Source organism: Orycteropus afer, unplaced genomic scaffold, assembly GCF_000298275.1.
Source record: "Orycteropus afer afer isolate SDZICR_OR568_19922 unplaced genomic scaffold, OryAfe1.0 scaffold00005, whole genome shotgun sequence".
Classification (NCBI taxonomy): Eukaryota; Metazoa; Chordata; class Mammalia; order Tubulidentata; family Orycteropodidae; genus Orycteropus; species Orycteropus afer.
The window spans coordinates 7550656-7571595 of NW_006921592.1; the positions used below are offsets into that span (position 1 = coordinate 7550656).

The 20940-nt window shown below is 38.5% G+C and overlaps 1 protein-coding gene across 1 annotated transcript in view; it reads right to left on the reverse strand.

Moving 5' to 3' along the window:
• Positions 1–2044: 2044 nt before the first annotated feature.
• The window catches only part of CARNMT1 (carnosine N-methyltransferase 1), a 65396-nt gene continuing 46500 nt past the window's right edge, over positions 2045–20940 (reverse strand). The window contains exons 4-8 of the mRNA XM_007938540.2: positions 14932–15072; positions 13977–14155; positions 11433–11546; positions 2875–2978; positions 2045–2146 (exon numbers count right to left, since the gene is read on the reverse strand). Coding sequence (XP_007936731.1) covers positions 2045–2146; positions 2875–2978; positions 11433–11546; positions 13977–14155; positions 14932–15072 — 640 coding nt within the window. The remainder of the gene's footprint in view (positions 2147–2874; positions 2979–11432; positions 11547–13976; positions 14156–14931; positions 15073–20940) is intronic.

Below are 20940 nucleotides of genomic sequence, written 5' to 3' on the forward strand. Positions count from 1 at the left end.
CACATTCAAGTTTAGAGATTACAGGAACTGCAAAGAGTACAAGAAAGTGATGTAAATTTGTATAGAACATATTAGAATTCATGATATAAAGGAGAAATGAAAAGCAGATGAAATAATTGATTTCACAATTAACTAAACACAGCTATAATTTAGAAATATAAGTAACACTATTAAAGAATAAATCCTGATAGCAAAAAGAATTTTAAGGAATAAAGCCTCACCACTGATGTTGACCTATTTTTGTCTCTATTACAAAGACAACAATCATTTGTTTTAATACAAGTGTAAAGTAAATACTAAGTTAATGAATAAATCATTTAAAAATTACTCTAAAACAGTATGCATTCTTTCTTTCCAATGGATTTCTCATATTTAGTTAGGGGTCCCTTTTCTCTTCTAAAACCCAAAATATTGCTCTTCCCTTGCAGTTAATTTGAAGCTCATTCACATAGATAATGAGAATGCTTACCAAATGAACACCTGCAAAATACTGAAGGAACACAAAATAGAGAAACTTATAAAACAAAACAAAGCAAACAAATTACAGGCTTCTATAATTTGTTTAAGTCAAATTAACTCTACAGAATTGTTTACTGCATAATGGAAGTAAAGATCACAAGAACTCCCTTACATATGCAGAAACGGTCCTACTAATAAGCTACCAAATCATGAAGTGACTCCTTGAACCTAATTGACAACAAAGGATTTACAAGTGTTCTATTTTAAAAATGTCATTTATCCCACCAGCACATTATTGTGATTAAGTCCATCTGGATTAATCCAAATCTCCATAGAGGTCATTTAATTCAATCACAACCATCTGCAAAAATATTCAACAAGAGTACTTCCTTTTCTTCAAGAAAAAATTAAAACATTAAAATTAGTCATCTCTACTTTCCAAGCTATTGGAAACAGAGTAATAAACATACAAAAATACAAAGGAAAATTCTCTCCAATAAAGATCTTCTAGAGGTAGAAATTTAAAGCAGCATATACTGTTCAAGCTCCAGCTATCAGGGAATAAAACTGATGTTAATCTGAAATTACACTAATGGCTGCTGCTTACATAATATTATAGACACAGACTATGGGCAGTAATTTATCCCTGAATTTCATATTCAGAATTTCCCCACATTAATACCATTATGACAGTTTTTACTAGTATATTGTTTCAATGAAAAAAAATGCTTCCTTTTGTAATCCAGATGATCTAAAGAAAAGACATTATTGTAAACATCACATTGACAAATTATTCATGTACAGTTTGAGTCATATATTTAGAGTCAGCAAATTTTATTCTTATTTTCCCAGTTTACTAGCACTACTTTTAACAAAGGTTTGTGCCTCACTTAGGATGTTGAGATCTCAAAGTGATTCAATGATGATAATATTTTTTAAAAAATGTTTAATTTTGTGTTGCCAAAATACTTGTTAATTCCTCAGGTTATTGGCTTGTCGTGCTATTAAATTTAGCATCTCATAAGAATGAAATGTTTGATGCTTCTCTAAGTTCAGCTGAGCTTGAAAAAAAAAATTATAAAAGAATAGACACATATTTCATGTATAGATTGCTTAGGTCCAAAGTGAACAAAGGTCCCAATTTTATATGTTGAATATGAGAGAGGATCCTCAGACACTTCTAAAACATAACACATCCAATGTGTAGAAAACAACAGAAAAGGATATTATTTGGGCTTTAATACTATTAGTCATTAATATGGCAGATTGCAACAGGACAGCTTCGTGAAGATACTTGAGATAGTTTTTTTCTAGTAATACAATTCTGAGCTTCAAGGAAACAGTGTACTTAAAGACATTTCTTCCATTTCACTTGTATAGTACAAATATGCATGGCATAGTATATTTCTGAAAAGGCAATAGACACATATTAAGAAAATAGATGCTATTTCTAAATTGTTTTAGGAATAAGAAGGCACCACTGATTTGAGGTCTTGTCTTGTCATAACTGACAGCTGATTTTGAGTTGTTTATTTCAGCATTTGCTCTTATTAAACTTTTTTCCTGGTGACATCACTTGAGACAATCATTGTGGTTTACGAACCACAAACAAGACACATTCATAATAGTATTTCATCATGGACAGATCATTCACAGTATATGTTGACAAGACAGATTCTTTCTCCACCTGCAATACAAATAATAATGAAGAAGAAGATGATGATGATACCACTACAAATACTGTATATTTAAAAGTGGCAGTCACTATTCTAAGTATTTTCTGTGTATTCATTTACTATCTCCATAAGATTGATAGTACCAGTAATCTCATTTTACAAAGAAGAATATGAAGTACTTATATAAGTTGCCCAAAGGCACACTGCTAACACAGAGTGGCACACCTGGAATCTAAACAATTACAATATATTGCTTCTCTTTATTTTAAAGAACAAATTTGTTGTTTTAAAAAAATGGAATGCTTCTAAATAAATGTACAAAAGGAACACAACAGCCAAATTATCATAAAACCCTATAATAATGCACATGATAAAAGAGCAAATAGTACAAAAGGATATATAGTAGAAAAGTCTCCCTCTACACCCAACTCCCTGTCTGCTTTCACAGAGTCTAATCTACATGGTATCCATCCATCAGTGAAGTCTATAGAGGCATATATTCTAAAAATGATCAGCTATCATTTACTAATATACTATTATACCAAAGAATATAGTTTGCCCTTCACATACATGTTATCCCAAATCCTTATAATTCTGAAAGCTAAGTACTATGAACCTCACCTTCCATATGAGAAAATAGAGACATTCAGACATAAAGCCAGTAAGAGCTGTAACCATACCATTCCTGTTTTAAGTACTTTGAAAATTAAACCTTGCCAGTATTTCATTTTATCCTTACCTCTACCTGGAATCCATACTGCAGAACAACATTTTTTATATCCTCATAGCTCAATTCTATAGAAAGTTCATTTGCCAAATTTTCAAAATGGTACAGCAGAGGACCTGTGGTTTAAAGATACTATGAATGAATTACTTAAATGTAAACATGCACTAGTACCTATGTCAACCTGAATTCCAAGTTGAATAAATTAGTCTCTATACTGGAGGGAGTTCGGAGTAGTGCAAATGGTTAACACATTCAGATGCTAACAGAAACATTGCAATTTTGAGTCCAACTAGAGGTGCCTTGGAAGAAAAGCTTGGCAATCCACTAATGAAAAATTAACTACTGAAAATCCTATGGCACAATTCTACTCTGACATACACGGGCCACCTTAGACTCAACTCAATGGAAACTTCTTTATTTTTCCCCCTACACTAAAGGAGGAGTTCTGGTGGCATGGTGCCTAAGGCACTTGACTGCTAAACAGAAGGCTGGCCGTTCAAACCCACCAGTCACTCCTTGGAAGGAAGATTAGGCAATCTACTTCCGAAATGATGTTATTGGTGTTATGTGCTGTTGAGTCGGACCCGACTCATAGCAACCCCTCCTTGTGTTTCTGAGGCAGTATCACTACGCAAGTACACTGCCCCATCTTCCTTCCCAAGAGTGGCTGGTGGGTTTGAACTGTCAGCCTTCTGGTTACCAGTCAAGTGCCTTAGGCACTACACTACCAGAGTTCCCTCCGTAGTGATACTGCCTCAGAAACCCAAGAGGGGTTGCTGTGAGTCAGATCTGACTCAACAGCAGTGAGTTTGGTTTTGTTTTGGTCTACACTAAAGGAGCTCAGACTCTAGTGGATGAGACAGACAAAAAAAGAGATGTAAATGTCCTTTATATTTGCCGGGATACTTATCCAGATCTTTGAAACTTTGGCCTAGTAATTGACATTCCACTGCAGGACCTATACTGGAATGTCAGGAGAAGTGAGTCCCTCTGACACTAACCTTGTAGGTGATTCTCCATGTCATGCACTCACACCTGTAATTCCTGAGTTTCTGAAGAACTAGCTGAATCAGAAATGCTAAGTCCTCAAATTCCAAAGGCATACTATATACACTTGTAATAACTCCATTAATTAAATGCAAAACTGCAGATATAAACTGGATCACATGTGAAAACAGAAATGGGTCCTGAAGTATAGAGAAGGCTTCTGGGAAGGAGGCGGTAACATCAGAAATGTCTTTTTAAGTGCATAGTTCCTATCTCTGCTCTAATGACACTAACTTATGTGCCCAGGGCCAAGACATTAACAGTATCTTATCACTTTATATTCCCACTAGCAATTATGAACACACCCTACCTAGCTCACTGTACCTTATCAAAGTTTTAAGTGAAAATGTAAAACATGCACTTACTATGATCAGTAAAAATTGATCTTTCACTAATATTTATTTCACTAGGTGAGGGGATAACTTTTTTCATGTACATCAGTCATTTACTTATAAATTTATATTGTCTGACTTGTTCACTTCTGCCTTAAGTTTCGTCTTAGGGATTTTGGCCTCTCTTTTATATATATGTGTGTGTGTGTGTGCCTCTCTATCTCTATCTATCTATCTAAAAGCTCTAGTGGCATAGTAGATAAGGCATTTGGCTGCTAACTAGAAGGTCAGCAGTTCAAACCTACCAGCTGTTCTGCAGAAGGAAGATAGGGCGATCTACTTCTGTAAAGATTCACAACCTTGGAAACCCAAAGGTCTCTATGAGGTCAGAATCGACTTGATGGCAGTGAATTTGGTTTTTGGTTTTAGTAATATATCATTCCCCCTACCCCTGCAAAATTAAAAAATAAAGCTCATTTTAAGAGAAATCAATATACAAAAATATATAAAGGAACTTTTGTTACTATAAAAGCAGGTTAGGTCATTCAGACCAACCCTCCTGTTGAAAACAACTAATATTAGCTTATGATTTTTTTTTTTTTTTAGTACAGAATGCCTGGCAAGCTAGTAAGAAACTACTAGAAACTCATAGAATTGGGATCTGTGCTGGCATAGTACCTAAGGCATATGACTGCTAACCAGAAGGCTAGCAGTTCAAACCTACCAGCTACTCCTCAGAAGGAATCTGAGGAGTAATCTACTAATGTAGATAGATATACTGCCTGAGAAACCCAAGGAGGGGTTGCTATGAATTGGGGACCAACTCAATGGCAGTGAGAACCAGAAGTAAACCTAGATGCTATTGTCACCCTCACCAGCCACTCCTCGGAAGGAAGATGGGGCAATCTACTTCCGTAGTGATACTGCCTCGGAAACCCAAGGCGGGGTCGCTATGAGTCGGGTCGACTCGACGGCACATAACAACAACAACAGCATTGTTACCCTGAAGGTGTCTAATCTAGATGAAAGCTACATTCAATCTGACAAATTCTTTGTGTCAGGGGACAAAAGACAGTAACGCCCAAGGCCCATTCAAGGTGGGGAGTCTGGCAGATTATCCAACATTACAGTAGGAGTCTTAGGGGCCATTTTTGAGGTAAGAGTAAATAAAGTCCATCCTCTGAGGACTGAAAGAAATACTGATCTCATGCTTATCAAAATGGGATTGAGGAAAATAAAAAAATCCAGACAGGTTGTAAATGATGATTTAGCCATAGTGTAGATTTGTAGCCTTATTTTATTGGGACTATTGGTGAAATTTGAAAATGGTCTGTAGATTAGAAAATAGTTTTCTACTAATGTCAGATTTCCTGATTTTGGTTTTTGTTCTATAACAATGTAAGTGAATGTCATGTTTTAAGTATATACACAAATAAGTCATGCAGTATGTGTACATATATCAGAAAAGAATGTGATTAAGCAAATGTGGCAAAATGCTAACAATATGTAAATGGTATATGGGAACTCTTTATACTAGTCTTCCAACTTTTCCGAAGGTTTGCATTATTTCACAATGAAGTTTTAAATATATACATATATATAAACAATAGGAGCTCTGGTGGCGTAGTGCCTAAGGCATTTGACTGCTAACCAGAAGGCTGGCGGTTCAAACCCACCAGCCACTCCTCAGAAGGAAAGTTCAACAATCTTCTTCCATAGTGATATCCCCTCGGAAACCCAAGGAGGGGTCACTATGAATCGAATCCGACTCGACAGCAGTGTGTTATATAAATAATGAGGGAAATGTATAATTTCAAATAAAAACTACTCTAATTAGTCACCAGAAAATTTTCACTAAAAGAAATTCTAAAGGAAGTACTTCTAGAAAAAAGAAAATGGTGTCAGGTGTGAGTTCAGAAATACAAGGATTGAAAGCAAAAAACAAAAAAGTAAATAATTATGTAGGCAAATCTAAATAAATATTAAATAAAACATTAATTTAAAATGTAAATATAATACTTCTGGAGGGAGATAGAAGAAGATCCTTGTATTACTTCAGCAGAGGATAAAGGTACTGATTACTTTAGACTTGATGTAAATTTATAATTTCTAGGATAACCACTAAGAGACTAGAAACTAAGTGTATGACTTCCAGAGTAGTGGAGGGGTAAGAAACAATGAATGATGAGCTGTGGTGGTACAGTGGTTAAACCATTCACCTGCTAACCAAAACGCTGGCAATTTGAACACACCAGCCACTTCATGGGAAAAAGACGAGTCAACCTGTTTCCATAAAGATGTACAGCCTTGAAAACCCTATGGGGCTTCTACTCTGTCCTATAGGGTTGCTGTGAGTCAGGATCAAGCTGACGGCAGTGGGTGGGTGCTACATCCAAGCTGGATTTTCTGACTTAGTACACAAGACAGATACTTGGACCAGAAATATATATTGAGAACTGAATGAAGAGGAGAAGCCATGGGACTGAGAATGAGTAACATGAGGTAAAGAACAAGCACACAACATAAAAAGTAAACACTACAACGATAAGCAGATACCTGGAACACATCAATATCTAAGGGGCACTGAATATATTTATTTTTTAAATTCTTGAACTTATACACGCAAAGGAGCATTAACTTTACAAATAACTAATTTTATTTTTTATTGTCACTCTATTATTCCAGTTCTCAAATTTATTTTGAAACTCTGTGGTAAGAAGAGTGGTAGCACTCCTAATTGGCCTCCTGTTAACCTGTGATGACCATAACAGATCGCAGGCCAGCTCCAGGATATCTACTGTTATCACACAGTATGCTTACCAAGGACCAAGTTTATTTCTTCTAAGCAGTTATTATTATGTAACTTAATAAAATATCAATACTTAATGAAATAAAAATTCAAAAAGAAAATTGTTTCTTTGAAAGTTAAGTTTAATGCTTTGGGAAATAGACAAAAAATTATCCTAACTCAGTAAAAGTGGAGTCAAAAATTTTAATCACACATATGCAGAGTTACAGTAGTGTGCTGTTATAAACTGATACAGGGTGAACCTGCAGAGCCATCCTGCAGGCATTCTGAGAGTTAGATCCATTTTGGGAGCCTATCTCTGCCACATATAAACTACAGGAACTTTCTGCACATTACTTAACCCCAACTTCAGCTTCTTCAACTATAAAAGAGCAATGATGACATTTTAATACAGCATTGTTTGGAAATTAAATGAATTATTTTTAAGGCGCTATCATAGTGCCAAACCCACAGTGAAAAGATACAAGGTAGTAGTAATATCTTTCATTCAATACTTGGAAACAAGTTTCCCAAGGTGACTTTTAACTCAAACCATTACAAAGAGAGAAGTGACAGAACCCAGCAACAAAACTATACCAGTTCTAAGGCATGGACTCAAAACAATGAAACCTGTCCCTTTATGTACTGTAACATAAATCTCTTTATCTTGAAGACTTTCATATTATAGCCCTGATGTCTTCCATAAATGGATTATGTGTCTCACTAAAAAAAGACAAGTATAATGATGATATCATTATTCTCCCTTTATTTTAAAGAGGGGAACACTGGCAATTACCCTTAGCCTCTGGAGAGGTGTGACTATGTCATATTGATCTAGCACCTAGCAGTGGGATTCAGTAAGATGTTTTTACATAAATAAATTCCATTTCTGTTCTTTCATAAACTCTAGGTAACAACAAAAATTACACCTACTTTTTCCTCCAGTATATGAATGTACTAGGGAGGAGGGATCCACGGGAGAGGTAACATCTTTCTCCTAAATGTTTTATTACAGAAAGAAAAAAGAGAGTACGCACTTCTTAAACAGCAGTGACTACTATCTCAATGGAGTGGAAGGTAGGAAAAACGTGGGAATAATTTTCTACAGATTAATAATTAGTATACTGGTGGCACAGTGCCTAAGGCATTTTACTGCTAACCAAAAGGCTGGCAGTTCAAACCCACCAGCCACTCCTCAGAAGGAAGACTGGGCAATCTACTTCTGTGGAGATACCACCGTGGAAAGCCAAGGAGGGGGTCACTATGAGTCAGAACTGACTCGATGGCAGTGAGTTTGTTTTTTCTTTTTTTAAAAAAAAAAAAACTTATTTGCAGTGCACTGAAGTACTTGTTATGGCCTTTCTAGCCACAGTCTTTGTTAACTCCCACCAGATTACTGGGTGGGACTATGTAAATAGCTGTGTAGAATTCTGATATTGGGACTGGTTAGTTTTATCTCTGCCAGGCTTAAAATGTGCCCTCCTAGAGACAGAGAGGGAATCTCACTGCCATCAAGAGAGAAGAGCTGGAGGTGAAGTAGAGTGCATCCTTGGACCCAAGATCCCTGCTCTGGGCATCCTGGCAGAGAGACGGTGGTAGTGGAACCAAGAGGCCTGAGACAGAAAAGTGGGCTTCTCTGGCCCACAGTGCAAGAAAGCTGAGTGCCCTTGGGCAGGCGGCTTGCTGGAGGTGTGTAAAAGAGCTTTGAACCATTTGCCCAAGCAGGGCAGACACCAGGCTGAGAGACCAAGGACCAGAGAGGCATGCCTGAGGGCATAGCAGAGGGGAGACTGTCTTGATCAAAGAACTGTATCCTGAGCGCACTCCTGAACCTCCATTGTAGCCTGTTACTTCCCTAATGTTCTGGTTCCCTAGTGCCACTCCGACAAGAATATACCACAAATGGGATGGCCTTAACAAAAAGGAGTTTATTCTTCCAATTTGGAGGCTTTAAGTCCAAGTTCAAAATGCCAAGCTTTAGGGGCTGGGTGAAAGCCCCTCAACCTTGGGGTCCAGCTCTGCCTCCTGCTCTCAGCCCACTGGAGCTAGAGGCATTTCTTCACTCAGACAGCTGCTGGCTGCTAAGCCTGCCAAACCCAAGGTTGACAAGTAAAAAGGCACAGTCCCGATGTTACCAAACCACATGGCAGGCCATTAATTTAAGTCCACTGTAAGTCCCCAGGTCAGCACAACATGGCAGGCTGCTGAACAATGACACGGCTACATGCAGGGTCCAAGTGTGCCATAAGCTAGAGACCATCTCCAAGGCTTCTCCTTATATACAGGAAGCAGACCACATCCCAAAGGCAGCTACTCAGCTGTTTGTGGTAGATCCCACCATGGAGTTGATTGCCAGTCTCATCAAGAGGAGTAACTACCACCAGCTGCCCAGCCACTCAACCAAGCCCAGCCAAGTTAACACACAAACATAACTACCACAATTCCACCCCATGTCAACTTGGCATCTGTACAGCTCTCCTCCACTGGGTGGCTCTAGTCCCCTAGTTCCTGAATGGCGACCTCACCCCCTTGGCTTGGTGGGCCCGTTCCTCTCCCTCTTGAACACGGCAGCTCCACACCCTCACTCTTGGGCAGCGGCTATGGCTCCATCCCACTGGCTCACATGAACAAGCAGCCCCACACTCTATAATTAAGTTGGTGAAGACCTAGCTCTTTGAAACCTAGGGGGCTGTGATTGTTCCACCCCCAAAGGCCATGGTCCTAACCTTTCAAAAGCTGATGTAGCTCTGCTTCCATTTCCTTGGTCTCCGCTTCTACCGATTAATGCTTGAGGTCAACCCACGCCACCAGAAATCTTCTTGCCCCAAAGGACATTTAGCTTTCTTGCTCCGTGGGCCAGCCAACCTGCTACTCCATTTTAAGCCAGTCTCTTCTACCATTAATACCTGAAGGCAACCCACTCCACCAGGAAGCCGCCTAACCAAAGGCATCAAGCTTTCTCCTCCGGGGGCTGGTAAGGCTGTTGCTGTTTCATGCTGGTTCTCTCGGCTCTGCTCCTGCCATCTCTCATGCCGGTCTCTGGGCTCTGCTCCTGCCATCTATCATGCCTCTCGGCCAGGGTCTCAGGTCAAGGACTCACTCCACTCCTGTTTCCCCATTTTAGGCATTTGTCAGAGCAGCACCCCACTCTCTTGGTACCATATTCTGTTCTGGTTACCTAGTGCTGCTCTGACAGGAATATACCACAAGTGGGATGGCCTTTACAAACAGGAGTTTATTTTCTTACAGTTTAGAGGCTGTAAGTCCAAGTTCAAAGTGCCAGGTTCGAGGAGCTGGGTGAAAGACCCTCAATCTTGGAGTCCAGCTCTGCCTCCTGCTCCCAGCCCACTGGACCTAGAGGCTTTTCTTCATTCAGACAGCTGCTGGCTGCTAAGTCTGCCAAGCCCAAGGTTGACAAGTAAAAAGGCACAGTCCTGATATTACCAAATCACATGGCAGGCCATTAATTCAAGTCCATTTTAAGTCCCAAGGTCGGCAGAGCATAGCAGGCTGCTGAACAACAACACGGCAACATGGGTCCAAGCGTGCCATAGGCTAGAGACCATCCCCAAGGCTTCTCCTTATATAAAGGAAGCAGACCACATCCCAAAGGCAGCTACTCAGCTGCTTGTGGTAGATCCCACCATGGAGCTGATTGCCAGTCTCATCATGGGGAATAACTGCCACCAGCTGCCCAGCCACACAACCAGGCCCAGCCAAGCTGACACACAAACATAACTACCACATCTAATAAATGCCATAATCATGAGTAATGCTTGTGAGGTGTGTGTGGCCACTGCAACGAATTATCAAATCCAGCTTAGAAATAATGACTGCCGTGGGAGGCACACTGGTGTCAGAATTGGTAAAAGGCTGGAGGGTGGTAGCATGTTTGCCCTCATAGGAATAAGCCCAATGCTTATGGCAATTTTATCTGATGGTGATTCTATCTTCCTCTTGTGAAGTTAGAGGAGGTCAGAAGATGTTGTCTCCAAGACCTTTTTGCATTATTTAATCTGTACACTGAGCAAATAATCTGAGAAGCTGGACTATATGAAGAAGAACATGGCACCAGGATTGGAGGAAAGGCCTAGTGATATGCTTCCAAAAAGCAACAACCATGGAAACCTAGGGAGTACAGGGCCACTAGGAAACACATGGGGTTGTCATGAGTTAGAATCACCTCAAGGACAACACGTTTTTGTTTTTTTTTCCTTAACTATAATTTTTTGGGTCTCCAATGCTTTTGGGTGCATTACCACTAGTATCCAATTTTTAAAAGATATACAATTTAACTTTCGTGAGTATTTGATACTGTGAAGTTACCAAATGTGGAAGAGTTATAAGTAGTCAGATTAATGTATAATATTCTAAAAATTATCTATGAATATTAAAGAACTTACCTAGATTTATCCAAATTCCACCTGGTTTGAGTATTTTCCATATTGTATCAATATAATCGATCACATTGTGAGCTGTATCTATAAAGAAACATGTAGCAATACAGTCCCAGGTATCTATTTAAGAAAAATTAAATAACTGTTATTTTGCTTTATCTTTTAATTAACTTTACAATTTTACCAGTTACCTCTAGTAGAGTATTAACATTTCATTCAACTGCATGTACATAGAAACTAAAATCTTCCTATTGATACTATACTCAAAGTAACAAAATAATCATATTTAGTAGACACTTCTGTAATTTAATAGGGTTTTAATAATAATCTGATAAAGTAATCAATCTGGAAATCAGTTTGATAGCACATATTACTAGACTTCTTTACCAAATGATATATGTAAGAATTTTGTTTCTAACATTTGACTTCTAGTCTTCATTTAAAGTCAGTTAATATAAAAGTCATCTGAATTTCAAATCATAATTTAAAGCACCACCACCAATTCTTGCAGGTTTCAGAAAGAATGCATGCACCTATTGCTCCCTGAGAAATGAAAACACCACTTCAGATAATCACAAGTAAAAAAGGGGCACAGGCAGTCAGAAACAGCAGGTGGACACTCCACAACTAACACAGCATTTACGTCTTGGGGCTGTGGCTTGGCACAGTTATAGGAAATGGAATTTAATGTGTGATGTCTGAACAAGCTGCTGCAATAAAGACATTAACTGAGGATTACCTTCAGTGCTTAGACATGGCAATGCCTCTTAAACCATGCTCCAGAAGGTTATTTATATTTGCTTAAATGATATTTTCCATTATTTTGCTTCTATTTTGAGACTTTGTTTCCTACCTATCCCTACTGCCTAACATTTTCCATCTCTCCCTTTCTGCCTTTATAGTACTGGTTTTCCTAATCCCAGAGTTCAGGGAAAAATAAGGAAAGAAATTATCTTATTACTACCCTGTTCCAGTCCTTCCAATGGCTTTCCATCTCTCTCAGAATAAAACTTCAAGTCCTTGCTGTGCCTGTAAGTCCAACTCATCAAAACCTCTTCAACCTAATCTCCCACAACTGTGCCCATGGCTCACTACCCCAGCCAAACTGACCTTCTTGCCCTTCTTTGAGCAGAACAAGCACATTTCCTGCAACAAAGCCTCTTCCCTTGCCATGTCCTCTGGAAGGTTTTGCCCAAAATATTTTGAATGGTTTGCCTTGCCACTGTTGTAAGGTTCCCTGGTTGACGATATATATATATCATACACACACACATATGTTGTTGTTATGTGCCATCAAGTCAGACCTGACTCATAGCAACCCTTCCTTGGGTTTTCGAGGCAGTATCACTATGGAAGTAGATTGCCCCATCTTCCTTCCAAGGAGTGGCTGGTGGCAGTCAAGTGCGTTAGGCACTATGCTACCAGAGCTCGTGTATATACGTATATATTTTAAATATCTGCTTTTAGAAAAGCCTTCCTGACATCTCTATATGGCAGGAGTCCCTCCCAGTCACTATATATCCCCTTTACCATGCTTTTTCTTTCTCACGATATTAAATTTGTTACTGCCTGTCTCTCCTTACTAGAATATAACTTCCCTGTAGACACTTAGTTTTATTTACTACTCTCTTTTTAATGCTTAGGATACACCTGGAGTAGCAGATACTCAGAAAGTATTTGCTGAATGCACGATCTAGCTACCCCCTCAGTATGCTACTTTTCTTCTTTCTTTTACTGCCAATTCCTCTGTTCCCTTGCCCCATGCCATCTGTCTTTCCCTAGGGCCTACCTCAAATTTCTTCAACAATTAACTGGCTTGAAATTGAAACTTCATAGCCTGATTGTAAAGGTTTTCCATAACCTGGGACTAACTTACATTTCCAGCCATAACTTGTTGCTGTCAAGTCAATTCCAACTCATGATGACCTCATGTAGGTCAGAGTAGAACTACACTCCACAGAGCTTTCAATGGCTGTAATCTTACAGAAGCAGGTCATTAGACCTTTCTTTCATGGTGCTACTCAGTGGATTTGAACCACCAACCTTTCAATTAGCAGCTGAGCACAAACAATTTGTGCCACACAGGGGCTCCTTTTCCAGCCATGTCTCCCATTAAACCCCCAAACAAAGCTCCCTTCCCCTCCATCCAGGCTTTTGTCTCCCCAGTTACCTTATCTTTGTAGCTTTGCCTGCCTAGAATGCCATTCCTTTCTATCCTTCAAGTGACAGCCTATCTACAAAGAGTTCCGGTCTCACACTAACCAACTTTCAACTTTATAACCTTCCTAACTCATTTGAACTTTGTTTATATGCTTTCTTATAGTAATGATCTAACAAATTCTAAATTTCTTAATTTCAGGTTAACTTATACTTCTTTATATTTCCTTCCATTGCCTTGTATAGGGCCTTGAAGATATTCAAAAGTGTCACTGCAAAATACTTCATATGCTGACAACAAAATGAATGACCAACACATTGGCTTAATTTAAAATTAGCTCTTTAAGTTTAGAATAAAGGAAAATATATTTAAAATGCTTGCTTGGCACTTACTGCATTCTGAGTATATCTCCTGAAAATCTCCTGCTGTCATAGAAAAGTTAGAACCAGGAGGAAGGCTATGGGGGTCAACATCAGGGAAAAAGATTGGTCGGATCTGATCGGCTGATCTCCGGTTATTGCTAAACTGATGGATCCAGGGATAAAGCTTATACTGATTAATTTCAGAACATCTGTAAAATATGAACATAAAACTCAGTGTAAACTAAACATTTTACCAAGAAAATCTACTTTAAACACTAAAATATGATTTTTTTTGACTGAAAGCTTACTTCATTTAAAGTGTTATCACTGACCCTACCCAATTATTTGAAAATGTAAATATATGTGTAGATAAGCAACCAATCATGGATTAAAAGACCCCCCCAAAAAAAATCAATTCAGGTAAATATATTGCTTATTTAACTCTTTAAAAGACAGCCATTTATCTTTTTCTAACACACCTCTTCTGGCTTTAAAATTGATACCTTTCCTGCTACTTTATAAAAAAGGTCACAGAAATTCTGAGAGATCTTCCCACCTCAATCATGTGAGCAAACTTGGACATTTAACAAGGATGTGATTAAAGAAAAAAGTTATAATTGCTATATGGAATTCTTCAGTATAAACAATTAAAGGGGTGAAGACGTTTAAGAGACAATGAGAAAGTGCTCCTTCCTGGACCACAGTTAGTCCTGGTACTTGTACACAAAATCATTTCAGTTTTAGAGAATGCCCAATTGCTTTCTAAAAAGTCACTTACCCATTCTCTTTCAGAATTCTGTTAACTAGGCACTCTCACTCATATAAAAGTGGTAATTTGTACCAGCAATTCGATTTTAACATAAGAACCATGATGTACACCATAATCAAGCACTAAGATCTTATCTTCAACTTCAGAATTGGTCAAAAAATAGGTTAAGTCAATCTGATTCTGAAAATTATTTCCAGCAAAAAGTAAATTAAATACCTGTTGAGTACAAAGTTGGAAGAAAAGAGCATAAAAAAACTCCATTCATTTCCTTGACAAGCATAACCTAGCATAGCTATTTCCCAGGCCAATCTTCCTAGTCCAGCACCAGGTACCAGAATATTTACTTTAGAAGGATCCCTGAAATGAAATAAGGCAATTATGTCCAACCCCTCAAAGAAAAGGAAAAGAAGAAGAAGAAGAAGAAGAAAATAAAAGACAAAATCCACATTAATAACTAAAAACTTAGATATCAGGTAAGAGTAAGTTCTCTCAAGACTCTGGCCTCTTAAAATTGTGCTACTTCTAAATATCAATACAAGTAAGAGTTGTAATATACAATTATCATACATGCCCACTAATCAGGTAAAGACTGTATTCCCAAAAAATTTATTTTTCAGAAAACAAGTAGTTGCCTTATATCTGAGGACTTCCAAAGTCACTTATATTCCTAACAGCTGTCACTTGAACAACTGTCTTGGGAATACACTATTCCAAAGGGATCCCAATTACATATGATGAGTTTCAATAAAATTATTTCATAATATGAGAGGCAAAACATACATGCAACTGTATAAATTCTATATTTAATGTAATTGTTTATGTAACAAAATAGGTTGAATAAATATAGATCTTAATATGTCAGATGTAGCTCCAGAAGCTTACATATTTTAGTTGATAATCAAATTTTGCAGGGGGCATGTGTGTATGGTATTTTCATGGGGAAAATCAGTAACATCTTTCTAACCGAGCACATATGATGGCAAATATAATACACCAAACCAGAGGACCACAGGCAAACTCATCTTCACCATTTATTAAGAGTTACACTGCCATCACACATTTTCTTTGTCTTAGATCTGCCTTCTAATGGCTAAAACCTCAACAAAGCAAAGTCCTTTCTCAGGGATTCTGGCAAATCAATACAATCTCGAAGAAACTAAAATAATAAAAGCAAACAGTGAAAAATGTACATTATCACCTGCTATCATGTCAACTGAAATGGAATTTCACCATTGTCTATAGTTTCTAAATTTGGTTTATAAATCAAATCCACTTTCCAAATCTACTGCCAGGTACAATTTTTTTTTTTTTTTATCTTTAAGCTATGCAGCCATTCAGTTTGGTATACTCCAAACAGCAACAGAACGTTTTACTAGTAGTTCATGTGACAACCTTTGCATTTCCCACTCTGCAATGAAAAAGAAATAAAGGGAACTATTGGGTCTTTGAAAATGCAACCGATAAACATAATGTGGAAATTTGCCAAGTCTGTTCTGATAGTTATTCAGTCTTACATATGGAACATGTGTTAGTGTGAAAATCTTAAGAAAATCTCTTTTAGTTTGTTCACTGTTTAATTGTATTATACAATATGACATAATACTTAATTTGTAAAAAATATTTTCTGACAAATAGACCTATTATGACTTAGTAATACATCTGTTAATATTTGACATGGGCAAACTGATGCCAAGGTGCTATATAATAGCTTTTACAGACATAAAATAAATCAATGTTTTTTTCCCCTTCCAGATTACACACTCTATGCATGAGTATGTGTATTTTAATTTTTCAGTGAAGAGAACAGTTGTATTTTCTCACTTCGTCCAGGCATTAAGGAGCTCTGGTGGTCTAGTGCCTAAGGCATTTGACTGCTAACCAGAAAGGTGTCAGTACAAACCCACCAGCAGCTCTGCGGAATGAAGATGGGGCAATCTACTTCCGTAAAGATTTACAGCCTCGGAAACCCAATGGGGGTCGCGATGAGTTGGAATAAACTCAATGGCGGTGACTCTGAGTTTTGGTTTGTTCAGGCATTAAGATTTGAAACTTTCCTCTTAGCTACTCCCTTGTGTAAAGGACCTGCCACTGTGCCAACCTACCCAGGCTTCACTCATTCTCTTGTCCACCTCCCACCCAAAGCTCCACTCATTTGCATGCCCTCTCCACCCCCAGTGATTGTTCTCAGTTTAGAAGTAAAAATGTGATCAAAAGAATTCAATACAGAGAAAAGGATTTGGAGGTAAATTCATAATTAGTATTTAAAGCTTAAAAAAAAACTCACTAAAACTTTCTAAATGGCTGATGACCCCTCAGTATAGTTATACGGAAATCTGAAATAATCCAAGTCTTAAGGAAAAGTTGTTCTAAAAACAGTACCAACAATTATTTTGGTAACTTATGGAAAATTAATTTTATAGCTTTTAGGAAACTCTCATTAACTAATCAGATCTTAAGAAGCACTGGTGGTGTAGTGGTTAAGCACTCAACTCTAACTGAAACCCACCAGCCACTTCACAGGTGAAAGATGTCATGGTCTGCTCCTATAAATATCCAAACCAAACCAAATGCACTGCCATGGAGTCAGATCCAGCTCACAGTGACCCCTCCTTAGGCTTCCGAGGCAGTATCACTACAGAAGCAGATTGCCCAACCTTCCTTCTGAGGAGTGGCTGGTGGGTTTGAACCCATAGCCTTCTGGCTAGCAGTCACATGCCTTAGGCCTTATGCCACCGGAGCGCCTCCCATAAAGATCACAGCCTTGGAAACTACAGGGCAGTACTACTCAGTTCCATAGGGCTACTATGAGTCAGAATCAACTAGAGAGCAATTGGTTAGAGAATGAGAATTTTAAAACTCTCTACTCCCACCTTGTGGCAGAAAAATAAAATATAGTATATCCATACAATGAAATAGGAGTTCTGGTGGCATAGTGCCTAAGGCATTTGACTGATAACCAGAAGCCTGGTGGTTCAAACCAACCAGCCACTCCTCCGAAGGAAGGTTGGGCAATCTACTTCCATAGTGATACTGCCTCAGAAACCCAAGGAGAAGTCACTATGAGTCGGATTCGACTCGACAGCAGTTAGTATACAATGCAATATTTAGCAATAAAAAAGAATGTTCTGATAAATGGTAAAATATGGGTGGACCTTGACAACATCACACTAAGAAACCAGACACAAAAGGCACCATATTATATGATTCCATATATATGAATTACCCAGAATTGGCAAACTATACAAACAGAAAGTACTTAGTTATTGCTTAGGGCTGCGGGTGGGGGAGACATTCAGGGAAAATGGGGCGTGATTACTGAACAATATGGGATTTCTTATGGTGATGATCAAGACACTCTAAACTTGACTATGGTAACTGTTGCATAATTCTTTGAATACATTAAAAACCACTTTAAATAAGTTGTATGGTACGTGTATATAGCTCAGGAAAGTTGTTATAGAAAAAAAATAAGTCTTAATTTTTAGATATGTACTTCTTGAATACTTATGAAATCTTTAAGATCAGTTAAAACTTATCCTTGAGCTATAATCAGTATAAGGGCAATACAGAACATTTTCTGAAATAAGTTTTTAAAATATATTAATAGTATTATTTATAAAACTGCTATTAAAAGGTTATCAACAAGCCATGGAATTAGAATACATCAAGGCCCTATCATCTTAAGAGTTAACACAGACTACTATAATAAAAAAATTTATTATGACAAAAAGGATTTCAGTGCACATTTAAGAGACACATTAAAGTCCCTTAGAATTGGAAAAATGATCAAGAACTGAGCAACTAATGGACAAGATGGGGAGAATTTTCCCCAAACCTTTATTCTCAGCTAGATTTTTTTCAACGGGTCTTTATAGAAGGGATATGGGGAAAAAAAAAAAAAAAAACACAATAAGCCTCTAATTATGATGTGTATGAACTAAGACACGTGAAATGGCAATTTCTGCTATCAATCATAAAGTCAGGACATTTCTATGAAAGTATTTCTGTGGGAAGTAAGAGAAATATAAATCTAAGTAGTATACACCTTTGTGGTGATATGACTTTACACCAGGCTGAAACTTATAAAACCAGAACAGAACCATATGATATGTGTAATCAGATGCAGCATGCTTTAGATTCTTAGCACAAAAAAGCAAATTAAGGTTTAATTACTTTATAAGGTGTAAATATGGAGAAACAAGGTATATTTACTACAAATGAGACATCCTCGATAACAGGTGGGAAAGTTTCATAGTTTATTCCAGACAAGCAAAAATGGAGAAGGGTATATCTATAAGGACAGAACAAAGCCTCTGTGTGTCTGAAAAAGCCATGGATAATGTCTGCATCACCCTTTCTGCTTCAACTCTTTTACCATTAGTAAATATCTTCTTGATAGAGGTATAGTGTATTGTACACAGACTTCTGCATTCTAGTTAGTAGTTGAGCAAACTCCATTTTTTGTATGGAAATCTTCTTGGAAATTTTCTTTGTTGGTTACTAGGGGTGGGAGGAGAGAGAACTCAGGCATGCCCAAAGCAGCAGGGCAGGAGAGTGGGAGAAAGGGGATAAAAAGTCAGGAACCCGGACAGAGGAGCAATCAGCCGTAGGGATCCAGGTGAGGAGAAGGAACTGAGGCACACCCAAAGCTGCAAGGTGGGAGAAAGGGGATTAAAAAGCCAGGAACACAGACAGAGGAGAGTAAGCCCTAGGGATCCAGGTGAGGAGAGGGAACCCAGGCACGCCCAAAGCAGCAGTCAGGAGAACGGGAGAAAGGGGATAAAAAGTAAGGAACCCGGACAGAGGAGCCATCAGCCGCAGGGATACTGGTGAGGAGAAGGAACCCAGGCATGCACAAAGCTGCAGGGAGGGAGAATGGGAAAAAGAGAATTAAAAAGCCAGGACCGAGACAGAGGAGCAGTCAGCCCCAGGGATCCAGGTGAGAAGGAACTCAGGCATGCCCAAAGCAGCAGGGCAGGAAAGCAGGAGAAAGGGGATTAAAAGCCAGGAACCCAGACAGAGGAGCAGTCAGCCGCAGGGATCCAGGTGAAGACAGGGAACTCAGGCACACCCAAAGCAGCAGGCAGGAGAGTGGGAGAAAGAGGATTAAAATGCCCAGGAATCTGGACAGAGGAGAAGTCAGGCACAGGGACCCAGGTAAGAGTGGTACGAGAGATTTCCAAAAGGGAGACAAACTTGTCTGTCGGTTTGTCCTACCATGGTGATGCGTTGATGTGAGTTTTGAGGCTGAGCCACTGGTGTTTCAAAACCCAGCGGGATGCACATGGTGCACAGGTATCAGCCCAGCTTACAGACTGAGACAGACTAGGAAGAAGGAAGAGGCTGTCCACTTCTCAAAGAATTGGCCAGGGAAAACCTTATGAATAGCAAAGAAACACTGTTTGATACATTACCGTGCAACTTTATCAATAGTCCAGTTAGGTTAGAAGGCTCTCAAAATAGGACTGGGAAAGAGCTGCATCATCTAAGTAAACCCAGCCTTAGTCATATGGATAAGGTCAAGCTTTTGAGACCTCTATTTGCTGATGTGGCACCACTCAAATTGAAGAGAAACAGCTGCAGGCATCCATTAATCATTGGAACATGGGATGTATGATGAATCTAGGAAAATTGGAAGTTCTCAAAAATGAAACGGAATGCATAAAGACTGATATCCTCGGCATCAGTGAGCTAATATGGACTGGTTTTGGCCACTTTGAATCAGACAACAATGTGATCTACTATGCCGGGAATGACAGTTTGAAGAGGAATGGCATGGCATTCATCATCACAAAAGATGTTTCAAGATCTGTACTGAAGTACAATGCTGTCAGTGATAGGATAATATCCATACACCTACAAGGGAGACCCATTAACACGACTATTGTTCAAATTTATGCCCCAACCACCCAAACCAAAGATGAGGCAATTGAAGATTTTTATCAACTTCTGCAATCTGAAATTGACCGAACATGCAATCAGGATGTGTTAATTATCACTGGTGACCGGAATGCAAAAATTGGAAACAAAGAAAAATCATTGGTAGTTGGAAAATTTGGCCTTGGTGACAGAAATAATGCTGGAATTCGTGTGGTAGAATTTTGCAAGACCAACAACTTGTTCATTGCAAACACCTTTTTTCAACAACACAAATGGCGGCTCTACATGTGGACTTCACCAGATGGAACACACAGCAATCAGATTGACTACATCTGTGGCAAGAGG